This window comes from Vanellus vanellus (genome assembly GCF_965231255.1).
Source record: "Vanellus vanellus genome assembly, chromosome: 5".
Lineage (NCBI taxonomy): Eukaryota > Metazoa > Chordata > Aves > Charadriiformes > Charadriidae > Vanellus > Vanellus vanellus.
Window position 1 is genome coordinate 74,623,311 of NC_138910.1, and position 24,637 is coordinate 74,647,947.

General features: G+C 41.8%; 1 protein-coding gene across 1 annotated transcript in view; it reads right to left on the minus strand.

Moving 5' to 3' along the window:
* Positions 1-11,083: 11,083 nt before the first annotated feature.
* The window catches only part of FAF1 (Fas associated factor 1), a 171,525-nt gene continuing 157,971 nt past the window's right edge, over positions 11,084-24,637 (minus strand). Inside the window, exon 19 of the mRNA XM_082483796.1 lies at positions 11,084-13,092. Coding sequence (XP_082339922.1) covers positions 13,009-13,092 — 84 coding nt within the window. The 3' untranslated portion in view covers positions 11,084-13,008. The remainder of the gene's footprint in view (positions 13,093-24,637) is intronic.

Here is a 24,637-nt window from a genome sequence, read left to right on the forward strand (position 1 = left end):
CTCCTCTCCGCCCCGCAGCCCGGCGGCCGCACGGCAGGGACCGTCCCGGCTCCGCACCCGGGGCGGGAGGCGGGGGCCGGGGCTGCCTGACCCCCTCCCCCCCCCGGGGCACCCGTCGGGCCGGGCACAGGTCCCAGCACCGGGCTTTTAGAAAATAGCACGGCATAAACCCACACCCGTGCAGTCTCTCCGAGTGCTTTCACCGTCCAACGGCACTGGTGGCGTGTAACGCGTTGGCGTTGAGGGGACGGTCGTTATAGAGACATTAGGAGCGGGTTCGTAATTAAGGGGAGGACGGCGGGTCCTCTAACAGATGGTCGCTTGCTGAATTACCTCTACAGAGTAATTTCACTTCGACTCAAACTTCTCCGCCATTTCTCCTCCGACTCGTTTTAATATGAGCCGGAGCCGCGTCCCACATTTCCTTTAATATGTGCTAAACTGAGCTAATTTTAATTGCATGTTTCAACTTTGCTAATTAAATAGAGTGGTCTAATTAAAAGTGACTAGGGAACAGTTTTAATTCAACCCTCTACTTTTTTAACAATCCATTATGCAACAAATCCAGGGTAAGCCCTCCCTTTAAAAAAGCTACAGATGATTGAGTTTTTACACCTTTTTACACGCTCACAATGGGGAGACTTGACCCAACATATGTAGCGGCGGGGCTGGGCCCCCCCGGCTCCCCGGTGGGGTATTGGAAACGGGCTGTCTCGCTGCTGCTGCCCTGCCTGAGCGCTGCTGGACCCGGTTGCCTCCCGGGGCCTCCCCGCTGGAAGTGCTGAGACTATTAGCCCAGCAGAGGTTAGAGTAGCACATCCCCAAGACAGCAGCCCAGGATTTGGGAAAATCGGGCTCTTTACACGCTTCATCTCTTCACCAAGTGCTCATTAGGTTGTTAACCTCTGGTTCACATGAAAGGGGCATGTGATGAATCCCCTCCCGAACAAATGGGCGCATCCCCCTTCAGGCACTGAACAAAGCCCTTAAAATAACTGCACAAGAAAGCCTTTAGTTGTTACTCTAAAATTTCTTTTCTCTGAGAGCTTGTGCCCATCCACACACACGCACACAGACACACAGAAAGAGGAGGGGGGGGGGGGGGGGAAGCGCACACACACAAAAATCCCCCTTACACCGCCCCCGCCCCCCCTACCCCGTGCGCTGGAGCTAAAAATTAAAAATCCGGGTTCCGTCCCTCGGGCCTTTGGCGCTGGCTGATGTCCCCCGGGTTTGGCTGAGACCCGCGCTGGGGCTTCCCGAGGGAGGGGAAAGAAATCTTAATCGCTTTAGCGGAGCTGGCGGGGGGAGACAGCCTCTCCCTGCGGAGGGGAAAGCCGGGGGGGGGGGGCAGCTCTGCTCTCCCCGGCCGTCCCCAGGAGCTGTGGGAATGCGGGATCCAGGCTCTGCTCTCCCCGGCCGTCCCAGAGGGATGCGGAGCAGAGCCCGGCTCCAGCATTCCCACAGCTCTTGTATGGATTTTAGGCTCTTTAAGACCTTCCCTTTTCTCTCTCTCTCCCTCCTTCTCCCTCTCCCTTTTTATTTCCCAGCCCCTCGGGCATGGATTAAAGTGACAGACAATTTTCCCTTCGCACCTTATTGATGGTTAAATGCACTTTGAGGGCGGCGGAGGAGGGGAGGGGGTATGGGGATGGGGGGGGGTGGGGGGGGTGTCCCGGGAGCGCGGAGGGTTTGGGAGCGCTGCGAACCTCCGCGGGCCGGTGGCACACAGGCTGCGCCCCCCCCCCCCCCCCAACACCTTGCAGGTGGCTGCCGGAAAACACGCGTGTGCCGCAGCGTCTCCCGCAGCCGTGGGCTTGCGGCGTGGAAACCCACGCTCAGGCTCACAGGCAGGTAAAGGGGAGGCAGCAGTTCAGAGGCGGAATGACTCAGGAAAGCTCCGCTCTGCTAATTTACTATAGGGCGCTCCGAGAGGTTCATTAAAAAGGCTCTTGTCAGCTCTCTAACGATCCGAGAGCTTTTTAATTATATTTTATATTCCTCTACCCGACTCCTAACTTCAAACACATGGTAAAAAGGATTTGCTGTTTTGTTTCAGGTAAAACCTAATAATTAAAATTCAGACCCCGTCCCATGCATCTGCTTCGCCTTTGCCAAATGAATTGAAGGGAGAGAGAAAAGCGATTTCATTGAGATCACAGATGGGGTGCAGGTTTTTGGAAGAAATTTGAGAAACACCATTGTCCAGAATCAAAACTCTATGTCTTGCCCCACAAAGGGGGCTGCTTTAAGCCCCTCAACTTCTATGGGGCTTGTTTTTTAAACTTTAAGTGTTCCGCACAATAAGCTGCCACCAAAATGTCACAACCACTCTGATTCCAAGTGTGTCTCGCTGCAAAGGGTGCAGAAAAAATGAAGGGAGCAAAGGGAAAGAGTGTAATTAAAAACCCTCGAGCTCCCTCATGCCTGCTGGGGCGCGGCGGCCCGCTCGGGGCGGGGAAGTGCCCCCACGCGTGACAGCGGGACGGGCACCCCGAGGTGCGGGGCAGCGCCCCTCCCGCATCTGCCCTGCCCCGGCCCGGCTCTGCGCATCCGAGCGCTTCCATATTTTGGAGGCTAAATTAGCCGAAAGCAGAAGATTAAGCCTTTTATTTTTATTCATGATCATGACAGCCCCAGTCGGATTTGCCGGAGGATTCCCCCCCTCCATGTTTGTTGCCCTAGGAGCTCAGGAGCTTAACAATCCTGCCGGAATGCGATAGATAAATACAACCTATATCGTTAAAGAGACATATTGAGAGTGTTTGCGGAGGGGCGGGAGAAGAGAACCGCTTTAATGGCATCATCAAAAACCACACGCACTTGGGGGGGGGGGGGGGAATAATTCTTGTATTCTTTTTTACAGCTGACATACGCTATTTAGCGGGGCCTTTACGCAAACACAGACTTCTCTTTTAAGTTAAGGACGGACCATACGCGATCCACCGCGGCCCCGTCCCGGTCCCCGTCCTCGTCCCCGTCCCGGTCCCGGTCCCCGTCCCCGTCCCCGTTCCGCGCCGGTTGCCGTCCGTCAGCCCCGCGGCACCGGCCAGGGCTTGCGGCTCCTCCATGCGTGTTGTTTGGGGGTTGTTTTTTTGTTTGTTTGTTTGTTTTGTTGTGTTTTTTTTTTTTTTCCGGAAATGCCCAATTTTTCCGTGCGCGTCCAGAGCAGCGCTGAGCCGCCCCATCCCCGCCCACGCCCGTGGGGAAGGGCACATGCCGCCGCCGAACCCACGGCAACGGCGGCCTCGCCCCAGCTTGGGCTTCTTACCGCTTTTTGATCGGACTTTTAACAATTTTTAATTATTTGGGGAGGGCACTTCCCGCCGCGGCAGTGCGGCGCCCGCTCCGCGCCGAGCGGGAAAAGGGAGGAGAGACCCCGGGCAGCGCCTTCGCCCCTGCGCCCGGCCGGTACCGCTCCCGCCGGCCGCCAGCGCTCCGGTGCCCGCTGCGGTTTCTTGTTTGGTTGGGTTTTTTTTTTTTTTCTTTTTTTTTTTTTTTTTTTTTTTTTCCCGTCGACGGCTTCTCCTCAGCCCCGGAGGAGCCGCGGGGCTGGCTGGCCCGTCCCAGAGGACACCGCACCCGCTCGGCTTCTTTCGCGTCGGCCCCGAGGTGCGAAGGCGCGGTTTGTCATAGCGCCTCAGGCCTGTGCCGGGAGGGCGACGGGGGTGTCCCGCTGCCCTCGGGAGGAGCGGGCAGGGCAGGCGGTGAGGGGGGCCCGGCTGCGGGACACACTGCCGGGCCGTTTTTGCGGCCGCCATTTCCTCAGCGCCCCGGCGCTTTCCCCTCCGAGACCCCGGAGCGGGCCCGTCCCTGAGGAAAAAATCTCCGCCTGAGCGGCCGGACGGTGCCGCCTGCGGGCGGGCAGGAGGAGCGAGGCGGCCCCTTGTTGCGGCGAGGGGGTCCCGGGCTGCCCGGGGGGACGGGAGCCGCCGGCGGGGCCGGTTCCCTTCTCCGCACCGTCCCGACCCGGCGCCCCTCAGGCACAGGCGGGTCCCGGCACAGCCTCTGCCCTGCTCGGGTCGCTGCCCCTTTCCCGCCTCCCCGCCCCGCGGGAGCCCCCCCTCACACCCACCGGCGGCGGGAAGGCCTCGATGGCGGCTCTTCCCGACATCAGCTGCGGTAGGCGGGTGACAGCGTCGGAGAAACGGCCGGCCTCGATGGCTGACAGAGAAGGGGGCTCTTCTCCCGCTCTTTTCAGGGCTCGTTTCTGCGTGCCGAAAAGGGCCCGGGCAGTTACGCACGTCCCAGCGGGGCAGCCAGGCTGAAGCGGCCTTTGGTTCCCTCAGCTGCGGCCTGCACCCAGTGCCTGGCAGAGCGGCCAAGAGACTGGGTATCGGCCCCCACAACCACGGAGGTGAAAGTCCTGAGGCGGCTGCGAAGCACACACGTGGTTGCGAGGCGTTGGGAGAAGCGATAGTGAGGGTGACATGGCGGGTGACAGGGACAGCGGGCCATGTGCGTGATTCGGCCAACAGCGACCGGAGCGGAGCCTGAGGGAGAGGAGGGCAATGCCGGTGGTCTCTGCGGATGAGGGAGGGCGGGAAAGGTGGTGTTTGAAACGGGTTAAAACCATGGGTTTAACCCATGAGAAGACAGAGAATGGTTATTTCTCAGGTACAGGTTATGCTCTCCCATTAACCACACAGTACTATCTAATGGTTACTCAGAAAGGTTGAATTTATGGGACACTGAAGAATATGATCGCTACAGTGGGAGGGGGACAAAAGTGAGCTTGAAGTTGTGCAAACTGTTTTTCCTTTCTTTTCTTTTGGGTGAAGAACTGTTGTGCTTTTTCTTTGCGGCTCTGGAGGGAGAGTTTTCATTATTTCAAACAGGATAAAATGGTTGTCAAGAAATTCCCTATCAGAAGGACTCCACCATCTTTTTTGGTGGTTAGTGCTGCAGTAGAGGCTTTCTTCCCTTGAGATAGCATGCAAAGAATTTATCATTGATTATGAGACTAATATTACAGTGGGTCTATGTTTAAGTATATTTTTCTCATGTAATTCCAAGTCTGGATAATACTTTCTTGTAAGAACAGGACCTCTTTTTCATTATTAATAACACATTTTACCCCCTGTAAAATAATTCATTTCCTCTTTAGTGGGGAGGAGGCGATATTTTTCTGCAGTGCTTAAGCAGTGATATATACTATTATATTGTACAGAGTGTATGAAGTCATTAGCCTTATTCTGTGCTTAAAAGTCGTATGAACTCTTCCTACTTTCCTAATAATTATTATTCCTTTTTCCTAGTCGCACATAAATAACCAGAAAATCCATCTTCTGTTTGAGATAAGTGGATTGCCTGTAATTAAAAATATCTGTGATTATGGTAACTGAAAGATTATTTTTTTTTAAATCCACATTACACTTTGAGGGCAATCAAACCCACTTACTCTTGGAAGAGAAACTCCTTGCTGTAAGAGTCTCATAAGCAAGTAATTATAAAAAATTCTTAATTTTTTATAACGTTTTTAAAAAAATGGGAATAACAATTTCTAGGAAGAAGGAATACATTAGAAGCTGGAATTTTAAATACAAATATCAAACCTAAGTCTAATATTTCTGTAACGACACTTTATTCTTTAACAGCTTTTTTGACAGTGTAATTTCCGTTGTTCTTCTTCCATGCTACTCTGCTTTGGCTGCTCTTCATTTATGAGCTTGATTCTTATCCTGCTGTGACCAGCCCCTTTTCACCAACCCAGTAGTGCATAACTGCCATAAAGTTAGTTTAATTGGTCTCCTAAGGATTCAGTTTGCTTATGGGAAATTATTTTACTACAGGGTGGTATAAAGGCAACATGGTGACTCTTAGTAATATTGCCTCTTTCAGCACAGAGAGCATGACTTGCAATTGGTTGTGCTGTGCCATTTCTTAAGAACTATAGTAGCTGTTACATCTTACAGTATTTTTTATTTGACCTCAGTGAATCTTAAGCAGGCATCAAGCAGCCACTAGATTATGGAATCCAGTGGTGTTAATCTAACTTTTATTTGCTTAATTATTTCTGTTATTAGCAGCATTTTTGTTTCAATAAAAAAATAGAGTTGTCAGATCACCACTTTGATTCATTTTGGAAAACTATGATAATTTCACAAGGAATTGGTTTGATTCCAGAAGTAGACTATGATGGCAGTGGGATAAATGCTAATAAAACTAGGAGGGTGTTTGTAAAGCAAAATCAAGGATTCTCAAAGGGTTAGCTGCTTAGAATGTGTATTCTGTTGAATCTGGCATTTTTTTATTGATAAGAAGGACTGCTCATGCATAATGATTCCTTGATGACAAGAAGGCAAATATGATAATAAGCGTTATCTGAAGGAAAAAATACACTTGAAAACATCTAAAATGCAGGGAATGATGAAAGAAAGTATAGCTGCCAAAATGTAACTGTCAAAGGAGTAAACTGCACATTTGCCTTGAAATTGCATATTAAAATGAAAGGGATGTTTTGTGTCTACCAAGACTTCCCAGTTGAGAGTACTGTAATGCTTTTACTACATATGCATAAAATCACTTTTCTTATGACTAGGGAAGAGTGGTGAACTGAAAAAGTGCATTGAACAAACTTTATGAGGAATTGTAATCTTGACAGCCTCAGTTCATTTTTTTTCTACATTAGAGGATACTGCAATAGTTGCACAATGTCTTATTCACCTTCATCTAAACCTTGAAAAAGTATTTTTCAGCAACTCTGTGTTCTCTGCAATTTGCAGGTTATACTTAAGTTCTAAAAATACCCTAGATTTTTTTTTTTTATTAGATCCACAAAATAATTTATTAAGTTCTTCTGGAGATGTGAGTTTATAATTATCCTTATAAAAAAACATCCCTTCTCAATTGCCACCACATTTTGGAAATGCTTGCTTTTCCTTACACAACAAAAGTCCTAATTAATCAAGGCATATAAAACAGGCAAATAGACCTACACAAAATGAAAAATATTTCTATATACATGTCAGAATAATTTCAGAACTTCCAAAATGGCTGAAACAGAAAGGGACCCTTCAAATGACAACAAATGAGGTATCTCAGTAAATTTCAAAAAGACAAGATCATGAATAGGGTGCTGTAGTTACAAGGTATAAAATACCTGTGAATGATAGTAACTCACGATAATGGGGACCATGACAATAGGTTAAATAAAGCTAGAGGCATCATAAAACGATGGAAAACACATTTTAAGGTAAATGAAAACATACTTATAGTCACTATTTTACTTAAAAAAACCCCAAACCAAACATCACCAGAGTGGCATTTCTCTTTGAGAAGAAAACTGCATAAAGAGGAAGAGAAGGGAAATTACGTCACAGGTAAAAGACTGAGATTATAATCAAAACTATTTGAAGACACTGATTTAGATCCTCAGAGCACACATAAATCTTAAAAAGACTCCAGAGAGCCCACCAGAAGTAGCTGAGCCACGTTAGCCAGCACATTAAAGGGTGCAATTGAAAGACAGACTCAAATGTGGAGAACAGAAAAGAACACGACTGTGGAAAGTTAACTTTTGGAAGACACAAAACCAAAACTGAGCAACTGACAGACCTTGAGGAACAATTGCCAAAGGTGTAAAGGATCATTAAAAATACCAGAAACAAGAAGCCTGCCAGAAAGATAATTGGACTAATGTATTTTCAGGTGTAAAAGGGGTAGTTAATGAAAGCAGGGCAATTGCAGGAAAACTGTGCTAGTCATTTGCAGTGATGTTTACTACAGTGGGAACATCTTTTCTTGAGGGAAGAAAGAGAGTGTTACTCAGAGATTGATAGCTGGAAGCAGTAAGCAACAGTTTTCACAGGGAGAAAGGATACCAGCAACGTCCCCAAGGATCTGTGTGGGGACCTGTGTTATTCAGGGTACTCGTACGTTATCTGGAAAAAGCTATCAGTAGCGAGGGGATGATATTAACGAATGATACAAACTCATTCGAGATGACTGGATCGAAAGTGAATAGCAATGAACTGTGGAAGACTGTCACAACACAGAGTTGGAGAAACAGTAAATGAAACTCATCGGTAGTAAGTACAAAATAATGATCGTGTTAACCAGTAGTTTTGTGAGCACAGGAAATAATGAAGCCTACTTCTATAACCAGCAGTTGAGTGACATTTTAATTGAATTATATTAAGGCTGCAGTGTGACTTCAGTCTTTATTACACATAAAAGAATCCACAGAGAAAAGCCCTGACTAAGGAGCGAATTCTCTGGTATCTAATGAGACATTAAATCCCGCTGAAACCTTTTCCCTGCAGGTAGGGTACCGGGGCTGCTCCCTCGGGTCTGTAGTGAGGAGCAAGAGTTCAATCTGGAGTGAGCCGTGCCCTCGCTGCACGCACTCACGGTACCTCCTGTCTGGCTTCCTCTTGATCTCTGGGCCGCCAGCTTTCACAGCACTTATGGAAATTTCAGATAGCCAAACTTGTTTAATACCACTTGTTATATTTGCTTAGAATGCAAAAGTGAATGTAAAATTTAAAGGTAATAACAAGGCATTCAAAAAATATTTTGAGAGCTGTGATCAATATAATGCCACATAAATCAGCACTGCTGTCAGAAGGAGCAGCCCTGCCTTCTGCTCCCCATCATCTTCAATTTCTCACCCCCTGCATGCTCCACCTGCTGCGTTTTGTCGGTGCTGGTGTATGTACAGCCACTCGGCAGGCTGGATCAGTCTGAAAACTACTCCAGGAAGAAAACGGTTGGTATTTAACTAGTTTGCCTAGTCCCAGACTGGGGGGCAGAGGTGTCTTTTCTGGCAGCACTACAGATCTATACCAGACCGAGTATAAAACTGCCTGGATCCTGACCGGTTTAGTGCTAAATTTGGTATTCCTCCATCTCTGTCATCTGCAAGGAAATGTTTTTGGGTAGTGAACAATGGGTCATGCTGTATACAATATATAGTAATTTCTGCTTTCTTTAATGGCCTGTCCGTTAAAAAAACAAAAAACAAAAAAAAAAACAAAAAAAACACCAACTACTGCTGTTGCCTTCTCTTTCATACAAGTTGAATAAGAAAATTTAACTAGGGTACAGAGTCAATTCAGTCTCTCCTATGGCATTTGTCTGAAAAGACCAACGACTGCAACGAGCACTCACTGGAAAGGGCTGGATAGCTCACCCCAGGCACGTGTGCCGTCTGCTAGCCCCAAGATTGACATTCCTGCTTGCGCAGTCCCCCTCAACGAGCTTAAAGAGTTCTGTACTTTGGCAGTCGGACAGTTTTGATAGCAGAGAGTGAGTGCACATGTTAAGAGTAGCCTGTACTACAGTGGTGTTAAGGTAGTCTTCTGAAAGCCCGGAGGTACGGGCTTCTTTCTTTTCAGCCCGTATCACTCACAATATGGGAAAACCTCAGTGTAAAGTCAAATTCAGGGAAAACTGCAGAGGAGGCCTAGGAGAAGGCCACCATCATTGTTTTGAAATTTAAAAAAGTATCTTGTGCTTTGTCAAATGTTGGAAGAGGGGACTTGTTGCTTACCTTGATGTACAGTCTCAGTGCTGTGAACCCTGAGTGGAAGGCGGCACGCTGGGCCAGCAGAGAGTCAGAAGCCTCAGCTCCAGTGAAGAACGGCATACACAAGACATCTTCATCTTTAGCGTTTCCTACTGACCGCTCTAACCAGTTCCTGGTTCTGCCTGGTAGTGACTCTTCACGTGTATTCTGTAGGGTTTTTGCTTTGCTTTGTTTGGAGACCTACTTATGTGATTTTTGCTTGTTGTGGACCCCGTTTTAAGGCAGCTAAATCTTCCTGTGCATTGCGTAGGGAGTCTGGGCATGAGGCTTGGATAATGAAGTGCTTCAGTCCTTCTGTGGGTCTGGGTCATGGCAATTTTGGTTTTCCCCACATACGGAAGAGTGAAATCATATAACTTTTTAGTAGAAATATTACTGTAATTGAAAATTTATTTTAAGTTTCTAATGTCACTGAGTAGGTACAGTTTATGAAAGCCAAAGTCCTTTTCTGCTACATTAAAAAGAATAAACAAAACCCCCAACATAGCTCCATTAGAAACAGCCTCGGCACTCTCGCTAAATTTAAGAGTGCGTGTGCAGAGAATACAGAGGAAACGCTTGTGTTCTGCATATTCTCTAATAATGATTTCAAACACCAACGTCAATCGGCAGGAAGTTTCTTCAAAAGCCAGAGTGCATCCCACCTTCGCCATAATGCTCTGAAGGCCAACAATGAATGCCGACACGTCGTACAGGATTCCATTCATTAACAGTAATTCCTTAAGACTTAAGACTAATGCATTAATCACGTTAATGATAATCCATTAATGTGAAGAAGCTGAAGATAAAAAGGTAGAATCAGGGATATGCTCTGTAGCAAGTGTTACAGTTTTAGGGTAATACTGAATTGCAAAATTAGTCTGTAGACTGACTGGAGGATTAACCACCTCAGCAGAACGCATGAAGTGAATACCATGGTTTAGGAGAGCAGAAAATGATGGCATAGAATATTAATGTTCCTACACAGGGATTGGTTTGCATTGAGGGTGTAATTTGGAAAGGTGACTCTAGATGGTTGCTTCTTGAAATCAGGCCCAAAGTATTTAAGGACCAAAATCATGTTTTATTTAAAGAGTGATACACTTGTTTATGTTGTGGCAGAATGGTCCCTATATACTAATCTTGATATCTTTATATCAGAGGGCAGTAATGTCACCACTTTGAACACTTCCAGTTAATTATCACTAGAACATTTTGATAATGACAGTGTATTTTCCAATATGAACAAAATGAGGGGAAAAAAAAATATAATAAGAGTTTAGAAAAAAAAGGCCAACCAAACCCTGGGAGCACTGACTTCAACAAGTTCAACAAATATTCAAGCCACATTTAATAACTTCATGAAACTAGTATCAAAGTAAAGAATATATAGTCAAAATACAGAAATAAAGTTGAGTGAGAGAAAACAGCCTGATGAGATCAAACAAAAGTTAATCAGAACAGGTGGATATAAACAAGTTAGCTGAAAGGTCGCTTTGCTTTGTGTAGCAGTATTTCAGCAATTCCTTTCCTCAATAGCCAGCTTAGAAGGAAGAACAAGTCTGGAAAAAAAAAAAAAAAAAAAAAAAGACGTGCATCACTTTAAAATCCTGCTGTATGTGTTACTGTGATTGTTTGTAGAAACAGCATCACCCCAATTTGCAACCTATGTTAATTTCTTATTTAATAAACATAGTGGAATTTTTTTTGGTAAGGAAAAAAAGTTCAGAATGAAGCGTCTGCATTCAGCTTTCCATTACACATACATTTATCTTTCTGTTGGCTATGAATCCTTTTATTTGTGAACTGCAAATGATTAGAATTTGCTTACACTTCCAAACCTTTTGTTTGTCATAGATACTTCACTTCTAAAAGTGATCGCTAATTACAGAATTACAAAAGGTAGAATAAGGCTTTCCCCGCTCAGAAATTTGCATTTTTGGTAAAGGTAACAATATATCAGCTTCACTAACACCCTAATAATAGGCATACATTTAATTTTATATCACCATCCTTCCAAAGAAAAAAAAAAAAAAAAAAGACTAAAAGATGTGTGCAATTGGTTTTTGCTTAGTATAAAATTTTCAAATCAGAACTCATTTTCCTACAATAAACACTATGTATTACATATAAACATATGTGGAAAACAATGCGCCAGGCTTTAAAAAAAAAAAGTTTGATTAGCAGATGACAATTCTGTAGTGCTATTGTGCACTATCCTATAAGCCCAGAGACTAAAAAGAAAAAAAAAAAAAGAAAAAAAAATTACCCAAACCAGTTTTGATGCAGGTTTGGCATCGAGTGTATGTTATGGTCTTAGACTCAGTATGCTCATTCTATGGCTGAGAAGTTTAAAGTACCAGATTTTTCCACATCAGATAGCAGGTAGTTGGTGCATACATTTCAGACAAGAGAACTAGGATTTCTTTAATTTGAGACGGGATCAGTAATCTGTTGTTAAAATGTCCAAAGTGTGCAACAATAAGGCAGATTTCTTATTACACCACCTCTTAAGATACTCATTGTTTGATGAAACAAACAAGGTGCTTTAAAACAGCAGAGTAATAGGATACAAACAAGTGCCAGAATGGAGAAAAACTGCTAAAATGGGAACTGCCCTTTCTTTCACAACGAGAAATAAAGAACTTTTGTATCTGGCATTTGAAAGGTTTTTAACAGCTGATATTCAATATCAGCTGATTCCTGAAGTGTTGGCAAGATACCAGGTTTCTGGTACTGGCCATTGCTAATGTTATTTAAATATTCACATCATGCAATAAGCAGTTTCACACACTGCAATGTAATGGAAAATACTTCCTAAACTGAATCAGAACTGAGACCCAAAGCAGAACCAGTAAATAAATATCTCGCATGTATGTCAAACTATATTCTTCAAACAAAACCTTACATCTTCTCAAAGAAGTCAGAAAGTACTAACAAAAATTATATGCTTTCTACTATAATACTGTTAGATTTCCATGGCTGACAATGTCCCGTTAATTTTTTCTGCCTTTTTAAATTAGTTGACAAAGTAGAAATTCAAACACAGAAATAAAATGCATATATATGAGAGCACTGGCTCAGCGAGATATCAAATATACAGCATTCTAGTGTCAAAAGTACAGACAGAAATGTCCAAGATTTCTTGGTGAAAAAGGGGCATTTGAGGAGTAAAAATTCTACTTAACAATCACTCACATTTTAACAGTGCATTAATTATAACAAAAGCTGGATGATAAGTGAGCAACAGAGTCATAATGTTCAGTGTTCATAGCAGAATGTTATCCTCTGCTCATTTAAATGAGGTTGGAAACATATACTCATGTATGTGAAACTTTAAGTAGCTAAGTTTTTTCAATTTTCAGGATTCTTGCAAGAGGCAAAGTTGTGACATTGAGTTGAGTTGGATGATAGTACAAGGTGGCGTTGATAGAAGTCTTCCTTTCGATGCTGTGCCTCTGGCTTGTCAAAGGATGATTAGTCCTACAATCTCGTTTGATCTATTCTTTTGCCTCTAGGAAAAGGGTTTCTTGAGGATACAGTTTTACCTCCAGTAATGTTTTATTTGGATCCAGCTGGGTCACCTGTAAAGATAAGGACAAGAAGATACGTGTAAGTAGACTTTTTTGAACTGTTTGTCTTCACAGGGCAGATTTTCACTGGGGAGGTTTTTGAGTCCCTCTGTCAGTGATAACTGAAGTTTTGAGTATGAATTCCCAGGATGCAGATTAAGCAATATATTTTGTATTTTGTGTGTTTTTATTATTATTTTGTAATAACAATAAACATAATAATAATAATAAACATAATCCACGACATTGATTCCAAGAAGGTCTGGTTTTCTACCGTAAAGCAATGTGTTAGTATTTCTGGTTTTGTCAAAGTTGAGATCTTTTGCAAGGATTACTAGAATGCATGAGTTAAGATGAAAAATAAAACTGTAGTCCCAGATAAGTACCCTAAAATTTCAATCAAATTGATGGGTGCAAGCAGCACAGCCAATCCAACATGACCTCTCCATTGAAAGGGGATACTTATTCTGCCTTTATTTTCCTACTCTTGCTCAAAGTCACATGGTGAAGCGCTTGACTTTCACTCACTTGGATGCTTATCAGCCTCAATGAACCTAGGCTGGGAGAAAAGTGTCCACTTTTATTTGTTTTGTTATTTTTCTCTCATGCTAGTGAGTTTAACTGGTGAACACACAAGTCCATTCAACACCAAATCCCGGGGAAGGTAAGCTGCAAGAGCACTAAGCGGTAAGGAGAAGGCAGGGAGCAGGGCCCTCCTTTTGCTGGGAGCGAGATGCGGAATCAGCTCACCATACGGTGAAGCCGCATCTCAACCCAACTATTGAAGCGTATACTGATTACGCATGTGTGTATATATGCATTAAAAGTACTATGTGTCTAAATATCATTTCTATAGACGCTTACGTGTGTACATTTGTATGATACGATTGTTCCCTGGAATCCTGACTCCTCATTGGATTTGTAAAGGTATTTAGGCAATCACTTGTGCAGATGGGCACACAGGAGAATTCCAGTGAGAGTTAAATGCCATGCAATTTGGAAAATAATGATACAGGCACTATCTGCACCACTATTGCCAAAATTCTTCAGCATTTGGATCTTAGCACCAAACGCGGCAAGCTGCTCAGCATCCTGACTGTCCCATTACCGACTTACACTTAAGGCACATAAGCAGTTTATAGGGAGCGAGAAACTTTTGTGTTGAGGATTCTATTCAGAAACTAGACTGCTGCCTACAGGATAAATCTCTTCAGTGAAAATAACATTTAGTTGTCAATGTTACATAACATAATTATATAGATAAAATAATGAAGACAAGGGTCTTAGTGTTCTTCAGACATTCAGGTTTGCGTGCCAACACCGTGACATCCTTCAGAAGACTACTGAAGCTTTGTATAGAAAGATGAACGTTATTTCTTTTGATCTTACCATTTGCTGAAATATTTCACTTCCATTTTTAAACTTATTTTCTCTAGTAATTCTGTTTTAATTTCTTTTGCTGTGTGAACACACTAGTTACCAGAAGTTTGCTTGTGAATAATAGATTATAGGTATAAATGAAAATACATACCGATACACATTTTTTCCAAAATCAAATTTGTTTTACCTATGATCATATGATACCACTGCTTTCTAAAATTATTTTGGAAAACTTTGTCAAGCGTACCAAATACTATGAATTAATATAAGAAATGCTAAATATATTTTTTTCTTAAAAGTGTAACTTACTAATCCCGTTACTAATAAACAAAACCAGTACTGCTCCTCTTTCTCTCCCCCCCAGCTAAATCAGGCAAACTTAAAATATATTTGTATTTCCATTGTTTTATTGGATAATTACAGAAAATTCATTATTTAAACAAATATTAAAAGCTTATCGCTTCATAAGTTCATTGAAATCGATGTAATTTCACCTCTCGGACTGCAACAGAATTAAAAAACCAACAGATTTAAAAAACAAAACCAAACCAAACCAGATGCATTATTTTGATTGCCAAAGCAGGAACATATTTTCTTAAATTTCATGTACCATGGTGAGCTATGGCTAAATGTCTGAAGAGAAAAATAATTTATAAAAACCAGACTCAATTTTAGATTCCTATTATCTACAGTCCAATTATGCATTCCTGCACAGATGCTGCTTAAATTATTGAAAGGTTATTATCTTAGAAAGCAAACCTGTTATGTAAAAAACAGCCAAAGTAGTGCATTTAAGTTTGTGATTACAGAAGTATGCTAATTAAGTATCTTGTTGCATTTTTAAATGTTTTGGTATTCTGCTACAGTCCACTATCGCACAGAGGCACAGAAAGTGAGGTAAATCGGGGTCTCTGCAATTCACAGCACTTGAGGTATTGTGCACCGGAGAAGCAATTTTCCTTCTTTTCAGTTCTAGCCAGTATCTAATTAGACCTCTCTATTTTCAAGTCCTGCAACCTCTTCTTGCAAGAAAAGCTCAGAAAGACAGAACAAGTCTCTTCTACATTTGGAAAAAAAATAAATCTGAAAAGCAAGCCTAGGCAACGAACACAACCTCCCAGACGGTAACCATATGGAAACCAGTAAATAATATTACTGGAGTGTAATTCAAGATATATATCCTAGTCTAAACTCCAAGCTTTGCAAACTTCAAGTACCTTAAATAATAACAACGCATGAGGTCCCTTCCTCGAGGTCTTCATGCTTAGAAGGTTAGCTAAAAGCGTTGTGGAGTACCTGCCGCAAAAGGACTGTGCAGCTTTTCTCCATAATTTCAGCGTGCTGCTTAATTCACTGAGGGACAGCAGAGTTTGCAAATGTTTACACCATTACCCAATTAACTAACAATATGGCTCCTACATCTGTCAACAAACAAAGCTGTTGTTGCTTTGTTTTAGCTCCTTGGCATTTTCTGTTCATATGGGTCGCCATTGTACTTAATTATCACACCATAACCCTTCTGCAGCTTCTACTTTGTTATTTGTGGTTTGTAAATACGTTGTTTACTACGAAGAGTAGAAGCCTTATTAGTGAACACATCTCCTACCAAAAGAAATGGTTTCTCTTGTAAATATATGAAATATAAGACCCAAGATGCTTTGTAACTTACGGCATTTTAAAACAGAATCAGAAACCAAAGAATGATATCTAATAGAGACCCATGGACCCTGGAGGAGCTGTGGCCCGCGAAGGTGTGCCCAATGTAGTGTTTTAATGGACTTTATTCACTTAAATAAATGTACCTGGATTATTTCATAATGCAAAGTATTATAATACCTTCATATTTAAATCTGTGTACCTTCTTTCATTACCGTTGGGATAAATTCTGGAGTCCATTTCAGTGCTGGCAATCCTCTGCTCTGACGGCATTGCACGGCGCTCTGTTCACAACAGCCCTGCACATTACTTAACTTACATTGTCCAAAACCCATACACCTTTATTATTTAAAGATTTTTTTGTTGGCAATTACACAAGAAATGATTTAAGCACGTGTTTATATACTGTATCAGATTTGATCCTGTTGAACCCAACGAGATTACTTAGGTACCCATGTGGTAAAGTCAACGCTTTCTCGATTAAGGTTGCAAAATTCACCAAATTAAGCATTCAGCATTTGTTAAAGGCCTAAACAAATGCTGAAAGCGTAGTGTTTCTCTCTCTTTTCGAGCCCTACGATATCTGACTTTCTCCCGGTCACATGCATGCATTCTAAGAGTCCACTCGTATGCCGCACGGCGATACCAGCTGATGAGGTGAATGTATTTTTAAAATATATTTTGTGGTTTTGCTAAGGTAAGTACTTTATAATGAAATGTAAACTAAAGCCCCTTAAAAAGAGGCTCTAAGCTGTTCCAAATTTACATAGTGAGGAGGGTGGCAGAGGAAGGACACAATGTTCAGATGCTAAGAGAGTATAACTGAAGAGCCAGCAAAATTACTAACATTCGCGCTCCCAGCACAGAATTCTGCCGAATACCGCGCACGCGCACTCACGGCCGTCCCAAAGCCAGAGCAGACGGTGCCCTGGGAGTTTTCATCCGCCGGCAAATTACCTTCTATGCAGACTTCAACACTCCCCTCTCTTCAGGGAAGGCTCTCTACCGCCATGACCAGAGGGCGGAAACAGGACCTTACTTCTGTCCGTGCGAGGTCTTGCCATTGAGCTATGAAATTTTTCACTTTCACTGAAATAGGTTTGAGTTGGTAAGAGAGTACTTTGCTTGCTGCTATGGATACGCTTTTACAGGACCTTACGCTTCGGTGCACCGGAGCCGAGACTGCGATATATAACTGATGTTGGTTTGGTGCACAGGGAATTTATTATTTTAACAGGTATTTGTTTAAATTAATTCCGTGGTAATTATTTCAAGCGAGCACTAGCTAGTGGGTTTGAAGTACTTCTGCAGCACTTTGAAGGATTTAAGGTGCGCAAAACCAAAAGATAGTAACGTAAGAACAGAGTAGCTACTTAAAGACTTCGTTCTGAATAAATTCCTTGGGTTTCTTAATGACCCGATAATAAAAATTAATAGCAGTTTAAACAACATTTCAATACATTTCCTTCTACAATAAGTTTTGTATTATTTCTGTCTTCACTGTTGCTGACCTATCTGTTCTGTACCACATTCACATCCTGAACAGCTGTTCTTTTACCATTTCAAAGGTGTGGTTCCTTACCCTCCCTAACTCTGCAGGGAAAAGATAAATAAAAAAAAAAAATGGCTTAATGCCCAGGAAGGTCATTTAAAAGTAAAGAATTGAACACACAATTATTATGACACTTACACAAGCAGTAAATATCACACCCTTCACCTTTCTCTACACCCTAGGACAAGGATCTGATTCCCGAGTAGCACAGCCTCTGTACCACTTACACACGCATGAATACATTTAATGAATCTAACAGACAAAGAGTTCTTTTACTCTCTTTCCTAATCCTCCTAAAGTATAAATGCAATAGAAATTACTTAAAGGCACACCTGGTAAAGAACCAGATCTGTTTAAAAAACTATATTTTCAGAATGACACACAAACAAATACAGTGAATCCTTTCTACCTATTGAAATATCTATGGGTTATACGGATAATATGCTCGACTTGAGCAACAAACAAAAGTAGGGGTACTTTATAGAAGTATATGCAATTAGATCTGGTTTAGTTGAATAAACTTGGAGATAATTTACATCTGAATTGAAGAAAGCCGTCACAAATAAGGAAAAATATGTCATAGTAAAAGACTTCTACTCTCGTTCTAAGTGCACAGCTTTGATCCACGTATGTCATGCTCTTATCTTATTTCTCCGAAGAGATTTTCTCAAAACAGTATTTTAGATTAAGCGTGTTTTAAAAATACATTTACTGAGCAAAGTAACACGTTGATAAAACAGAACATTGTGATGTTACATCCTCTACTTTGAGCACACTTTCCGCTTTCTTAGAAAGGCTGTGCAGCTCGCCGAGATACCCGAGATGCCACCAATCTTTACAGAGTGCAAATTTTCATTGAATTAACATAATTTACATCGGAAAAGAATCCGCTGCGTAGATTTTACTCAGTGAAAGCTTATAAACCTGACTTGCATTCCTTGACTCTTTAGACAGTAAATTAAGATAGCAACTGTGTTCTCCTCTGTTTTACAAAACACTACGCATGGCGGGACAGTGTAAGCCGTGAAGATAAGTCCCACCCCAGTGTTGCTACATTTGCACCGTGACGCCTGCACTGTTTGGTGCTTTTTAGAAGTCCGACATTATGAATTCACAATTCTACATGAAAATTTGTTTTTTTTTAAATTGATAAACTTACCTCATGCTTGTGGAACAAAGCTTAAAAAACTACAAACACTAATCATCCTTGCACCAAACTAAATACAATCCCAGGTGTTATGTTTTAAAAAAATCAGATTTTTACCAAATCCTATGACTTTTTAGCAGTGGGTTGTAGAAGAAATATATAAATAGAGTTTATCTACTCTATACTATTATATATAATTAGAGTTTATCTACTGTCCAATAAAAGACGTTAGGAAACGCCGTGTACAGCAGTTCGACTTGGGCAGCTCTGAGGTAGTTCTGTGCTTCTTTTTAGCCCAAGATCTGAAATGTTGTTTAGTGATCAGTACTCCCCCAAAATACGGCCAAAATATATCCAGCTACTAACGAGACTGAAAATCTGTTTTGTGTTTATTTCTAAGAATTAATCTCACTGAAAAATCACGACAAAAAGGCTGCCTCTTCCTCAGCCCTTTCAAACACCTCATTTTCAATGGCAAAATAACAAATGCACTTTTTCTTTTTGGCAGGAGGAGTGAAAACACAAAAGTATTTAAACTAATTAGAGCCTCTTTCAAATAATATGACTTTTGTCGATGTGTTATCGGTGGCGTTAAAGCATGACACAAGCTGCCTTATACACTGACAGCAAGAAGTCGAAGTTTGCGTCAGTCCGAGGAGTTATCTGCAGGTACTGAACAAGACGACGCTGGTCTCCACCGTTCCAACGACTCCGAGGCTGGAGGACCTCAGATGCTGAGGGAAGGGGAAGGTGCTGTAAAGCTCTCCTCAGCTTCTTTCTGCCTTCCTCCCTTCCTTCCTTCTGGTTTCAAATCTTTGATCTATTCAGGAATTCTTTGTGTGGTTTCTTGGAAAAAGAGTAGCCGACCGAATACCCTGGAACGTGTCTTTTCCTGACAGAGGACCTGCGGGCAGAAGAGCTCTATCTCCCGCTCCTTCGCACTATTTACTTTCAGTTTTCTTGCCGAGTAGAGAAAAGGTTTAAGTACTGGCATTTACAGATGAGAGCATTTGTATGTTAAGCATCCTTTCTGCTGTGCCGAGAAGCAAAGCAGTCCATTGCTTGTGGGCACTGCTGCCAGTGGGCTTATATCGAACTAACAATTATTCGTGTAGTTAATTATTTTACAGTGTGCTAGCTACAGAGAAAAAGAGCACGTCCCCAGAAATACTACAGCTTTCGCTGTGGATATCGATGGAGAGGTGAAAGGAAGCAGAGCGCCACATCTTCTGGAAGTTTGAAAACATAGAAATACATTCAGTGCTCCAAATGAGCTGCAAGAACTTTGCTTTGCGCACATCCCAAAGGGGAATGGATGGGAACACAGTCACTCAAAGGAGAATGACGCCGGATTGGATTCATGAGCACTTAATTATAACTGCATGGAAAAACAATCCAAAAGGATTTTTATCACAAGTTCAAAGGATTAAGATGTTCAGATACCACAATGATATCTACAGTATAACATTGTGATTGGTAGGTAGGTAAATAGAATAAAAAGCGCGCCTAAGACTGCTTTGGTGATTTAGTCTGATGTATTACTTATGCAATTACCAAAACAGCAGGAGATCATTAAATTTTCTGGTACCCAGACACAGCATTCTTAGTATCATACTATTACAAAGGCTCTTTATTGGTATTTTATCATTACGTTTTCTTCCTGCGAGGGGAAAAAAAAACCCCAAAATTGACATTAAGCGTAAATTCTGGGAAAAATGTACAAAGTATCGTAAGCCCAGTTTACGCTGGATAATGCCATATGCAACAGCAAAGCTCTGCAGCTTAACTAAGGCATCTTCCCGTGAACAATAACGCGCCTCCCCTGAAATAAATGTTTTGTAAAATGGGGCAGTGCTGAATAAAAGAACACTTTTGGGCAGAGGGATGTGCTTGGGTGGAATATATTAATCACATGGTTGGCATTAGTCATAGGGTTAACTAATGAGGATGACTCAACTGAGAGTTCGCATACCGCATTGAGTATTCAGCAATGTGGTGAATGCTTGCTTACTTTAGTGAGTCTTGAGTAAAATAGCTCATCTGAAATGCACACCTATTTCCTGAAATTGGTTAAACATTCCCCGTATTCAAATAGAGCTGTTGGAAGAGACCAGAAACTATATTGACCTATAGAATGTAATTCTATTTCTTGTTAGAAGCTTACCTCTGCGAGAGGAGGAAGACGGTCCTTCCATCTCCTTTCAATGACTTGATACATGAAGAGCTTTAATCTTTCTCTTTGGATATCATAGTTACTTATACAAAGACACCAGCTCTGAAAAGACAGATCAGGTCTGTCTTTCTTGGAAGACAACATTATGGAAAATCCTTCTGTAACACTTACAGAGTCTTTCACTGCCTATATGGAAATTATATTTCCACAAAAGTAAACACTACATTTCAAGAAGCAAAAATCCACTCAATATTCTCCAAAGTTCTGCCACTGAGTTCAGTAGGATAAGAACATCACCTACTCCCTTTGTAGGTGCTGCCTGAAAGACTGTGATACTATTCTTTGTGAGCAACAAAGATGTTAAAAGCAATAAAACCTAGGGGCTGCAAATGCTTCAGCGTTGTGGCTGCAATGATACGCGGTCCGCTCCTCTTGCATTCAAGGCTCATCAATCCAATCGTTCTACTGTTACAAGTCATCAGGAAGAACGATCGGAAATCACGCTTCTAAAAGAGGCATGGGAATATGCTAGGCTGGTATGGCTAATTTGCTTAAGCAACTTCTCAGTGTCTTAACTAAACTAAACATAACTGCTTGAATAAATAAAATAACAATGTATCCTGAAAAGAGAGTAAAGACAAGGGCAGGCAGTATTGACTTAAGGACAGTTGTAAATGACAAAAGGAGGGATGTCTACCTTTGTAGGTGGTTGTGGCCTTGTGTAAACTAGATCAGAGCTGATAAACAGATCTATGTTGAGCTGAAAAATTTTAAATGATGTGAATTAAACCAGACGAGTACTACTTTATGTAGCAGGAAATATAAATACCAGTAACTGAAATGACCAGAAAAATTACATGGATCATATGTTAAATTTTCCTTGAACTTACAAAAATATTGTCAAATTTTTTGAACATATCAGAAAAATATTTCATTCATCTGAAATCCTCCTTTGCCATAAGGCAGATATTCAAGCCAGTTTCCTGATTTATGCGAAGTTACTAAAAGGGCTCTTGGGTATAACCCCGACACTGCATGAATCCTTTCCCGCGATAACATCTTTCGTCCATCTTTCTATCAAGATGACCATTAAGGGAAAGAATGTTAAAAGCCAGAGATGGTCCTGGACATATAACTCTTTCATGAACTATTTAAAGAGTTTAAACACCACCTAATGCCTTTAAAAGTAGGTTATTTGAAGGAAGTAGTTTGCATTGGGTGAAATGCAGAATAATCCTTACAAAGAACGGCTTCTAGAACTGGTACGCCAAATTGCCAAACTGCCTGGCATAGCACCACAGTGGTCATGCTCTAACATGACCCTTCTGAGAACATCAGAGGACAGTTACCTGCTCAGATGACTATGTGCGCTGAGTGCTGCAGCTAAACTTACTATTCTGTGGCGTTATTTTCACCACTGTGGGTGTCAAAGAGGATGACTCCTGCCAGAGGACGGGAATGAATGATCACATTTGGGTTTGGAGGAATATCTTACTCTATACTCCCATAAAATATTAAGAATTATCTGGCCCTAAATTTACTGAAAGCTGGATCTTACCTAATTTAAATTGACATGCAATTTGAGTTAAATTTTATTTTCTGCCCTTTCAAGGGAGACAGATTTTTTGTTTCTGTTTATTTAAACCGCTGTTGAAATTGGTTAATTAAAAGGATTTAAAAAATCTTAATACTCTAAACAGAGCAAACTGGTTCTGAATTATTAAGCAACATTTTAGATGCATTTAAATAACCTTAAGTGACTTAACTGCCACCTGATCCTAAGCTGTGGCTCAGAAAAATAAAATGTGAAATACTGTAGAAGTCTTGGCTTCCAGATACAGTAAATAAAGAGCTTAAGTCTGTAATACCGTGTCTGCAAGAGGCATACTCTCAAATACGTAACTAATGCTCCACCTTAAGGAGAAACGAGCCGAAGAAATTGTAGATTGCAATTTTGATTTTTCAGAAGAAATTAAGAAACTAAGTCTTTCAAAAGAGAGAGCATGCCAGGACCTCCCTTTCTGACAGATACCACGAACCGTTCACAAACGTACCATTAACCCCCGCAGGGTGGCCGAAGCCCCCTTTGGGTAAGTTTGTTGGGCACATTCCTTCTGTAGTTTCAGCTAGACATGGTACACTTCAGCTTCTTGCCTGAAATGTGGTGAAATGCCCAGTCCATAAGATGGTAAAGAGTTTTAGGAAGACTTCTGCAGATCTCCACCACAGAAGGAAGTGAGGAACTGATCCTGCGGGACGTCTGCAGGGAGAAGGTGGATCTTGCAGCTGGCCGACCGAGAGGACTACTGAAATTAGTGCTTGGGAGGGCTTTTAAGAGAAAGGGACTTGGAAGAAATACTGAGTGAGAAGGCTGACTGATCGTGCTAATACACTTAGGGAAAGCTCTTTTTGCTATGGTTAAATGCGTTTTGAAGATTAGAGCAATTCTTGGAAGAAAAGGAACTATAATTCTAAAAGCAGCACGTACATTTAAATAGTGCACACATTTGCTTCCATAAAGCCTTTGCAGGCGCATGTAAGAATAACGCAAAGAACTTCTAATACAGCTTTTGACTCCGAAAGATGTGCTTGCCCAACATTTTCAAAGTTAGAGGTACGTTACCTGCTGACACAGGTTCCCCCGTGTGATACACACTTGGTGGTATGGTACGTAGTGCTGCCTCGGTTACGGTACTGGGAGAGGAGGTGGTTAATATCTAATTTCAGCGCTAGTAGAAAGAACAACACCGTCGGTGACAAAGACCCAATAACAAGTCACTGCATGTGCTTAACTGCTTTGGAATGTCACTGCTGCTTTAAAATCTACAAGTAGTGTCTGGAAAAGGTTAATCTGTGTATTTACTCATGTGTAGAAGTTTGTATTTACAGTAGGGTTATGATACCAACTTTAAGTTAGCTAAGGATATCTGTGTAAGCAACTGGAACATAGAACTAAGAACTAATGAATTTTTATTTACTGAAGTAGTAAAAATACTTCAACAACAGTGTATCAGGACCGATGGCTTTGAAAAGCAGGTAAAAATGCTCTAACAAGTTTATTACAAGAAAATGCTGATTTGATGATAATGCCCTCGTTTCAATAAGACAGAAACACTTTCGGGGTTGACTGTGTTATTGTAATACAGATTAGGACAGAAGAAAAAAATACTAACTTGAGAAGACACGTTTTCATCTTATTGCAGCAAAAACTCCAGCAAAGTAATTCTGGTACTTTCAACCATATTTTTTTCCAAAAACGTTATGTGTAGTTTAAATACCAACAGACATTTTAAATGCTATTGTTATCTGAAGCACAAGCATCCTAAGTGCTCTTTTCTCGTTGTGCAGATCTCAGTGGATGTTTGGGATACATACCATGTAGCAGAAGGGTCTCGACAACTTACAGTGTATTTTTAAGAGACTATAGACCACGAAGCCTAAGGCAATGAATATACGCTTTTACCGTACTTCCAAGGCATTCATCAATGAGTTTTTAATGACTTTTTTTTTTTTTTTTTTTTAAAATCTGTCTATGGAGTTGCACATTTCCAACTTTCCTAACCTGGGGAACATGGCAGATGTCATTTATAGTTCTCAATGGTTAGCAAACCCCTGGGGATTATTTTTTGTCTGTTGTAGCTCTGGTGGT